This window comes from Columba livia, chromosome 12, assembly GCF_036013475.1.
Source record: "Columba livia isolate bColLiv1 breed racing homer chromosome 12, bColLiv1.pat.W.v2, whole genome shotgun sequence".
NCBI classification, from domain to species: domain Eukaryota; kingdom Metazoa; phylum Chordata; class Aves; order Columbiformes; family Columbidae; genus Columba; species Columba livia.
The window spans coordinates 3,532,855-3,542,864 of NC_088613.1; the positions used below are offsets into that span (position 1 = coordinate 3,532,855).

The following is a 10,010-nucleotide window of genomic DNA, read 5'->3' on the forward strand; positions in this document are numbered from 1 at the left end:
GGATTTACTGTGGCACCCCTCCATCACTCACTTGCTCTCTCTCTTTCACACACACACTCACTTACATGCATTGCAATCTCCCCTGCTGCACTACGTATGTCTAGATCCCATTTTAGAAACTGGAAATCTGTGGTATAAACTGGATGAAGAACTTCTGAGGATGTCTTTGAAGGAGGCAAATCTGAAATCCTGTTTACTTGACTAGCAAAACAAAGAAGTTGGCTGTGAACGGTATTCACAGCAAAGAATAATTAATTCCTCACCCTGAGAACATTCTGTTGTGAAATAAGTCACTGTGTTGCAATTATTATTGCATTGAGTGGCATCAGTAAAAACTACCGATGGAGAAGCATATGGGAAAGCATTCTGGAAAACTTAATCTGCATTAACCACTAACTTACCCCATGCAAACAAATTTGCAATAACAGTTCTCCACTCCTCCTCTGAGAAATCTTTAAAAAAATAGATTCAAACTTTATCTCTTTCTCTTTATGATTTCTGTGTTCTGTCCCTCCAGGTTTACCATAGAAATAATCTGAATCTGCACCATGTAAACTAACCGGTCTTGACCACAATAAATCTAGGACCAAAGTCTATATAAGTAGAAAAGAAGCCATATAAGTCTCACTTTTGCAGGCATTGGAACAGCACCTAACTTCACCTCTTCCACTATATTCATTCCCGTCAAAGAATTATTCCCGTTAACATCGGAAAAGAGTTAGACAAGCTCCTGTCTTTCTTATGTTCTGGAAAGATATCTTTTTTAGTCTCCTGTTTGATATGGAAAAGTACTAATTTATAAATGTTTTCATAAAGTGTTTATATTGATCATATGCCTTTTATTGAAATTAGTATTAATCTCTTCTTATAACAAAAAGTATTAGAAATATAAAAACCCATGGCTCAAAAAATATTCTTAAAATACTCCCAGATTCCTTTGTCAATTATTAGAATTTACTCCCTAACCAGACTATCTTGAACTTTTAATTTAAAATATTTTCACTTACTAATTTTTTTTTGAAATAAATTAACTCTGCAGCAATTTGGTGCAAGAAGGAACCGTGAAAATGTAACCCAATATGCTGGGTTTTGACAGACTAATGCAGCATTAAGTGTGATCTTCCAAGCTTGCATTCAAAAAAGTGTTAATGCAAAAGCCTAAATATTGCCATAACACTTAAATGCAAATATTATTAACCTCTCCATGGCAGATGTTCATCTTTCTAAGGATAATGAATGCACTTGCATCTATTCTGGATGTTCTAGAATAAGGCTGCATTTTTTTAAACTGTACAAATAGTTGCTAATGATTTTCCACAAGCAACAATTCCGCATTTCACTTACAGCCCTGTCTCACAAAGTGTAGCAGATCTCTGGAGAGAACCGTCCTGTGCAGACACATTTTCCACAGGGCCATCGTGTCTTGTACAGAACTATAACTTCATCTGTTCTCCCTGAGAATGTTAACGGCGTGATTCGGATCCCTCCCACACAAGCAGGAGTATAAAATCCCTCATGGGCACTGCTCAAAAGGCATTTAGATTTAATGCGTGCAAGATGTATGTCTGTGTCCAGAATAAACTGAAAATCTAAAAATGAAGCTCAGTATAAATAAAACCTACTTTTCATTCATTCTCAAGGGAAGTTGTTCCTGTGTTTGTTCTTGAGGCAAATTTCTTGAATCCAAGCAAAGGGTGTAACAGTGCTCTTTGAAAAAATTGTTGTCTTTCAGTCAATGTCTCCCTCCATGCAGTTGGATCTCTGTTGGACAACACACTCGTGTTTAGGGAAGAAGAAGGTGTATCTGTTCTTGTACTTATGTACAAGGTTGGGTTCATTGCTTTCAACTTGCAATGGGTCTCCCGATCCAGTGGTGTGTGCATATTTACAAACCTTTCCACAAGCTCTGCCCGCAACTTACGAACTTCAGGGTAAAATTCAGCCCCAGGAAGCTGAAAGTTGAGTGTAGGATTTTGTCTGGGCATCTCAAAATCAATAGGTCAGTCAAAGCATCTACAAGCCAAACCACTGAGAAGACCTTGCAGAGAGAACAAGTTAAGTTTATGGAGAGGCAACTCTTTGTGACCTCTCAGGGACTTGCTCACAAACTCTCCTTAGGCCCTGACTTAATACAAGTGAGGAGGGTAACTTGAACTTAAATATTGCAAACCTTTGAAGAGTGGTGTTTCTCCCCTTTCGCGGCAGAGAATTAACTTCCAGAGAACTCAGATGAAGAGAACAACTACTTATGTAGCTGCAGTTCAGCTCTGAAGATATCGAGTACAATTCCAGTGCTAGCAGGCAGCTCACCTGCTCAGGAGCCCTCACTTTTGTCGGACTTGCACTGCACACCTCTCTGGGAAGGCTGAGAGAGACCTGTCAAAGAGCAGGATCGTCACGCTTGCTCTCCCAGAGCCGGCACTGCCTGTTCTGGAGAGCACTGGGGAGCAGTTTGACCTCCAGCTGAGATGAAACGGGACCTGCTGCTGCCCCTTCTGCATATATCCATGTACTGTAACAACATAACTGACTTTATCACCTTCTCTCAGACCTCTAGGTTATGGGCCTCCTTCTCTTCAGAGCTAGTAACAGGCACACTGAAGGGCAGCAGTGCAAGCAGGAGAAAGCAATGTCACAGATTTACCAGATTTCACCAGAAATGTTATGGAAGGAGTTGAGCTGAGGGTATTAAACACATTGCGTTTTCATTTGCAAAGTGATTACTCCAGATTCCAGGGCAGCTGTTCCTGAGCAGAGGGGAGTGTGTGGTGCCAGAAACTTACCACCCGGACCTGAGGGCAGGACAGCCCCAGAGCCTTCTCTGTGTAGAGAGCAGCATGCATGTCCCCGGGGTCTCTTCCCAGGCTGAGGACTTGAAGGAGCTGCTCCCGCTTCCCCGGGCGGCCAGGAAGGAGCCAGGCATCCCACACAGGAGAAGGAGACTCTTGGTGTGGTTCGCAGAATACTGATTTTGCTCTCACAAGAGCCGCAGGAAGGCTCTGACTGAGCCTGGAAGTGCTTCCCGGCGTGGAACAAGGCAGACACCACCACCGGGGCATCCGCGCTGCGGGACCGGGCAGCAGCGCCGGATGCCGGGCTCGGAGGGTAGAAAGCAGCGGGGAAGAGAAACTGGCTCCCACCCGCCCCCGACAAGGTCTCGACCGCTGCAAGCGGGCAGCGGAGGGGCGCAGGTTCTCCCCGAAGCCATTGTTCGTAAGGGGAGAGCAAGGCAGGCCGCTTTAACCAAAATCAAAACAAGCAACAAAAGCACCCTCCCGTTCCCTTTCCTTCTGTAGTACGATAAACAGCTTAAAGGTTACTGAGAGCAAACGAACTGCAGAAGTTCCATGGGGTGGGGGCCGTTCTGCTGCGAAATGCACTGACCGTCTACAAGGGCGCTCTGGCCGCGGAACCGCCTCGCGGCTCGGGGAGCTCTGAGCCAGAAGCCCCTCGTGGGCATGTTCGGGGGTTCGGTCGGGAACATGACTTTTGCTGCCGAGCAGAGAGAGATAAGCCGTCTTCTGCTCGGCCGGTGGCTCCGGGGCTCCGCGGGGGCTGCAACGCGGAGCTGTTGCACAGCACCGGCGGAAATACAGCCAGGAATAACACAGACCCCTAAAAAAACAAAAAAAACAAGCAAAAATAAACATTGCCAAGCCTAAAAACACACTCGTCGAATATAGCGAAAAGAGTGAATTATTTATTTCCTCTAGGGACTCCTGTAACCATTCATTTTTAATGGAGTCTAATTAAGAGTTCCCCACAACGGGTTTTACTTTTGTAAATATTTCAGATGAGATAGGGTTTCTAGGCAAATCCTCCAGAGAACAAACAAAAACAAAAAACAAAACGAGGCGCACACGTATAACCCCTTTCCCTTCCCTCCCCGTTGGCCGAGAGAGACCAGCCGGGCGGAGAGGCAACAAGTGGCCGGCGGTCCGGAGAGCAGCAGCTTCAGTAGCACAGAGACGCTTTCCCGGTCCGGGTCCCGCTTCTTTTTTTTTTTTTTTTTTTAATATTTCTCTGTTTTACGCACGCCCCTCTCCACCCCCAGCCAACATAACACTACGGCGCGGCAGTCGCGGAAACTCAGCCGAAAAATCGATGGCAGAACCAGGCTCCTCCGCTGGGTAGCGGGACGGCAGCTGCTGCAGGGAGCCCGGGGAAGGAGCCCCGGGAAGGGCCGCCCTCCCCCGCTCCGCTCTCCCCACTGCCGCAGAGGGAACCGGCCGCTCGCCTGCTCCCACACAAACCGCCCGGAGACCGCCGACGTGCTTGATATAAAATTTATTGATCTCTCTTCGTTTGGAAGAAGGAAGCAAACGAGGACTTAGGACAGGGAGAGGGAAGGAGTGTTTCGATTTTTTTTTTTTTTTTAAGAAATCCGGTAAACAAAACTAAAAGGTTTCTTCATCTGATATGTCAAAACATGGTTCACAGTAAAATTCACAAACCAATTTACATAACTTTACAGCTTAAGTAAAAAAAAAAAAAGCCCACAACGAAACAAGACACACAACTTACTATAAATAAATGTTTGCGACCCGCACAGCTCTCTCCCACCTCCCCTTTTTATAAGGAACAAAACTCTAAAGTTAAAAAGTCGTGAAAGCTACAGATTGTGTATAGAAACCAAGCGAGGCTCAGTAAGGTGGAAAGAATAAAACACTTAAGAAACCACAACGATAATGTGAACAACCGGGTTTAAAAACATCAGCCCGCCGCTTTCTTGTCATTGCAACGCTAGAAATCAAACTGAAAGATGCAAGACTTTTAAAAACTTCCTAGTGAATACAACAGTGCTCAACCTAGCAGAAAGAAGTTACCGTGGTTTAAAAACCTCACAGCGGCTTCTAGGAGGCAGGAGTTGTGATCTATTAAAACAACAGCTTACTCAAACATTTTTTTCATACAAAAAAAAAAAAAAAAAGACAGACAACTAACGGATTTCCTTTTTAAAATTTATCCAAAGTTAGTATTAAGTCTGCTAAGCCGAGCAACACTGTCGCACGCCCCGGTGTATTCAGGGAGCGGTGGTGGAGTTAGGGATTAAGAGGGGGAGCCGGTCGGAGCAGCCAAGTTTATATGTGAGTTAGTGGTACGGTACCATTCACGCCAGTCCCGGCACTCTGGTAGTGCTGGTGGACGCTGTGTAACCTGCTGCCCTGCAGGGCGGAAGGGTCTGTGGCATCCCCCCCCGGGGGCAGGTACATGCTGATCATATCCCGCAGGTCGCCCAGGCAGGCCCTCTGCGAGTGGGAAGTGATGGCCGGAGGCGGCGAGCTGGGCTCGGATTTCACCACCGAGCCCATGGAGCCCAGGCTCATGGCCGTGGAGGGCTGCTGGCCGTAGGCAGCAGGGGACATGCTGTAGGTGGAGGCGGCGTTCATGTAGGTTTGGGCCGTGGACATCATGGGACTGTACTGCAGGCCCGTCATGTCGTAGCGGTGCATCTGCTGCAGCTGGGGGCTGTTCATGCCCGGGTGCTGGCTGTAGCCCAGCTGGTCTTGCATCAGTGAGTAAGCTCCGTTGGTCCAGCCGTTCATGTGAGCATAAGTGTCAATCCTCTGCCCCACCCCGACAGGGCTGCTCACCGCGTTGCCTCCCCCCGGGGCCAGCAGATTGCCGGGCAGCGAGTATTTGTCCTTTTTCAGCAAGGTCTTGGTCTTCCTTCGGGGCCGGTATTTGTAATCCGGATACTCCTTCATGTGCACGGCCCGCAGCCGCTTGGCCTCGTCGATGAAGGGCCGCTTCTCGGCGTCACTTAGTAGCTTCCAGTCGGCCCCCAGGCGCTTGCTGATCTCCGAGTTGTGCATCTTAGGGTTCTCCTGGGCCATCTTCCGCCGCTGGCCCCGCGACCACACCATGAAGGCGTTCATGGGGCGCTTTACCCTGTCCTGGTCCGAGCCGGCTCCCGCTCCGTTGTTGGCCCCACCGCCGCCTTTAGCGTTGCTCCCCGGAGCGGGGTTGCCCCCGGCGCTGCCCGGCGTGGGCTGCGGCGTCTTGATCTCAGTCTCCAGCATGCTATACATGGCCGGAGCCGGCAAGAGGTGCGCCAGGGTGGCGAGCAGGCGGGCACCAGATCGGATAGACAAAGTTATAATTAAAAAGAAAAAAAAAAAAAAAGAGAGAAAGAACCTGCCTGGGCAGCTGCTGCGGAAGGAGGAAGTTTTTCTGCCTGGCGGGCGGAGGCGCCGCTTCCCGAGGTGGTGGTGCTGCTGCTGTGGCGGCCGCGCCTGCGGAGCACTTCCCGCGGGCAACGCCAAGCGATGCGCACACCAATCCCGAGGGTATTTGATTGACGGGCTATAAATGAGAGGGCGGCAGCCAATCAGCGAACGGTTCCCGACAGCCCCGACGCCGGTAACTGACCAGCTGGGGGGAGGTGGGGGAAGCCAAAAAGTTGGCGTTTCGGGGCTGCTGGCGCCAGAGCCCCCCGCCGTGTCCCTGGGCGCCGCTAACCCACAGCCCCCGGGCCCTGCACCTGCCCTGGGCTCTGGGCTGGCGACCCAAGCGGCGGGACGGGGTAGAGCCGGGGCTGCTCGGTGGAAAGTCTAGAGGGGTTCCTGCAGCTGCTGGCCGCGCCACGGGGCAAGGAGCGCGCCTGGGCTGTCCTCCGGGTACCCTGGGAGGAGGAGTGAGACGGGGCGCTGTGCGCCAAGTGGGAGCCGTGCGTTTGCCGGGCACAAAGACATCTGGGGCTCCAGGGTGGATGCACAGCTCTGTACCGAGCCCGGAGAAACTGCCTGCAAACGGAACGAGCCCGAGCTGCACGGACACCCTTCCACCCCCAAGCGGATGAGGGGGCTGGGAAGGATTAAACTCTTCAATTTCTGAGCCTTCTCCTGAGGGAGAACGGAGAACCCGCACTGCCCTGCGGGGACCAGTGACGGAGCGGAACGGGCTGTCCCGCAGCAGCACGCCGGCGCAGCCCGGGGGAGGCGGCGGTGCGGATGCGAGCGGGGCCGGGCCGGCTGTTGGCAGGACGCTCCCGCCCATCCCCACCTACGCCCACTGCGGTGCTACTTGAGTTTTTCCACTCGGCTGCCCCCAAGCGGGGCGGGGGGAGGGGACGGCACTTGCAAAATCCCCAAGTTTCATGGCAACAGCAAAGTTCACTCCATGTGTAAAGAAACTTTGGCGGACTGTGTGTGAGGTGGAGCGGAGCCCACTGGAGCTGTCAATCAGGGGCTTCCCTTCCCTCCCCTTCCCCTTCATCTTTCCTCCCTTCCTTCCCCTTAGGCACGAACACCCGCACCTGCACGGACAGGGCTGGCAGCTCCTTGAAAGAACCACGGGTACGGAGCTACCCAGCTTGCCTTCCCATGCTCGGGGGAAGACAGGGCGCGCTGCTCTGTCCCTGCTGTTCCTCGTCCTTCCCCTGCGCCCCGCTCCAGCTTGTCCGGGGAAGCCGGACTGTTCTCCTGGCCGGGGCGCGCTGGGGGACACGATGTAAACTGAGCCTGCTCGGAGCCGCTCTGGAAGCGCCCCGGTGCCGGAGGACGTGGGCAGCACCACCGGCGTAGCTCTGAGCAAACTGCCCTGCGCGGGTGCGGGGCACAGGGAGGGAGGGTCGGGAGGCCTGAGGTAGGAACGTGTGTGGGCATCACGTCCCGTACTAGGCAGCAAGGAAGGATGCTGCCGGCTCTGGTCCCCCTGCTTGGCAGCCGTGGTGTTCCAAATAGAAGACCGCAAAGATAACGACGGCAATCGGTACAGGGGAAGAGGACTCCTCCAGGGCAGGGCTCCCGGTTGGACGCGGAGGCACAGCCCCGAGCCCCGGGGAGGCTTCAGCTGGGCTGGAGACGGGACCGTTCCGCCCGGCACAGAGCAGTACCGCTCAGCGCTTCCGGCGGTCGGAGGAGCCAAGCGAGTCGACTTAAAACGGTACTGGTGGTACTTTGGCAACAGCACAGTGTCGTGGTGGAACTTTTGTTTGAGTGGATCAGAGCGCTACTGTGATTTAACACTTTTAAGGTGTCACTCGTTTTGTACGGATTTCTTTTTTGACAAAAACATCTATTGAACAAAGTCGAAGGGAAAATAAATCCCACTGGAGACGAACTATGGTGTGGTCAGCATTTTGTCTCTGTTGTTTGGTTTGCTGCTGGTGTGTTCCTGGGTGAAGTCAAAATTTTGCAGCCCGAGAGGACAGGGTGACAGTGGAAGGTGTTTTAGTTGGTATCGCACTAGAAAGCACACTTCGGACATAGTTCACTTCTAACTTTTGCAACGTGTTGGAAAAGCTTCTAACGGTTGTAGTTAACCTCAACCCCCTCCAAATACGTTGACTGCACCAGTCAAGGTTTAAGACGTGCCAGGCTGGGCTGAAAAATTAATCGATATTTATATGCCCTGACAATTCTTGGAAATTACTCTATATAAAGGGTTTTTGGAGGTACTGAACATACTTGCATGCAACAAAAAATGAGGCGGTATACGGAATTAGAGGAAAAGCCCTGTAAACGGTGTTTCCTTGATGTTTAAATAAATATTACAACGCTAAGTTTCAGACTCTTAATTTGTTTTTTCAATTGGTCTTTGTCCTGCCTGAGACCCCAATTATTTTTTTTTCCCAAAGGCCACGCTATTTAACACTTTAAGATCCATATTCTTTCAAAGCAAGACAACATTTATCTTGAAACATCGCTAATCTTGTAGACGAACTGAACATGACCGAATAAAAAAGTAAGTATAGATTCGCGCATTTCCACACTTTACAGGTCCCTGTAATGCTTCCTCTGCACTAGCGTTTCCATGCCACACACGTTCTGAGGAATACCTAAAAATCTGGCTGATTTCTGTTTCCAGAAGAAGGGGTGAGCAAGGGCGTGCTTCTCGAATCCCTCTGCCTTGTGGCATTAGTGATGGGTGTTCACAGCAAACTCTCGGTAGGATTTCTTGAGCGATTTCAGCACCCGAAAAAGACACCCAGAAACCAGCTCCGTTCCCAGACTCTGGCAGAGTCCCGCGCTCGTCGCGGTGTTTTACCTCGGAGCTGTATCGCCCGGGCCGGACCCCGGGAGCTGCGCACCGGGGCGCGGAGTTCGGCGGCGCTGTCCCCGCTCACGAATCTCTGCCAGCAGCACAGCTGGGGCGGCTCCTCCCCACCGCACACCCCACGGCGGCACCTGCGGCCGGGTGCCCCCCTGCAGGGATGGGAGCTGTAGCTCGGGAAGGAACCGCTGGTGCGGTGAGAGAGGGTATGAATAAAAAGCACGGGACAGGGAAGGGAGGCTCGGAGCTGCCTCCAACGCTGGCACCCCGCCGCCCCCGCGAATACAAGCAGGGCTGGAGGGAGGAGAAGGAGCTCCCTTCTCTGGTCTGAAAGCTACAGATCGCAGATGAGGCGGGATGGGGGAGAGGAGGAAGGGAGACAAGCCCTGCTTTGCCAGCTGCTGCTCCCTAAAGACAACCTGCAGAGCCCGTTAAAAGGTCCGATCCCACCACCCTTCTCGCAGTCACAAGCGAATTCAAGTCTCTGCCTGCTCCTCTGTCCTGCCCGTTCCGGGAAGGGGAACGGAGCCTGAGAAGCTGCTGTAAACTCGGGAACGGGCAGAAGGCAGGAGAGGAGCCAGCCAGCACAACAAACGGGACGCGGGGGAGCCTCATGCTTGGAGCCATTTTCTTAAATTCAAGCCCCGGTGGCCGCCGGGACTGGGGGAGAATCCATCCTGGGCCAGAGCGGCCCCTGTGTCTGGTGGGGGTCGGGCAACACTTGGGGTCGTGTAAATACAGTTGTCAAAGACAGAGAGGCCCCTTTTTTTTTTTTTTTTGCTTTGTGACAATGGAGCGTGAGGTGAGATCAGGAGTTTCCAGCACAATCCAACTTAAACGAGAGAGAAACTCCACGATTGAAAAGGCACATTTGAAAGGGACCGTCTGCATCTTCAACAATCATCCCTTAATAAGCAACAGCCATTAATATATGTTAATTGCAGCTCCAGCAGAGCTTGGGGGAATCTTGGAACTGTGTCAGGGAGGATCGCTGGCTTTTAAACAATAACGCT

The 10,010-nt window shown here is 51.7% G+C and overlaps 1 protein-coding gene across 1 annotated transcript; it reads right to left on the reverse strand.

Moving 5' to 3' along the window:
- Nucleotides 1–4,272: 4,272 nt before the first annotated feature.
- On the reverse strand, nucleotides 4,273–7,087 carry LOC102085532 (transcription factor SOX-3). The gene has a single exon (XM_021281549.2). It carries the CDS (start codon nucleotides 6,030–6,032, stop codon nucleotides 5,082–5,084), a length of 951 nt encoding a protein of 316 aa, XP_021137224.2. The 5' UTR covers nucleotides 6,033–7,087; the 3' UTR covers nucleotides 4,273–5,081.
- Between the last annotated feature and the right edge of the window lie 2,923 nt (nucleotides 7,088–10,010).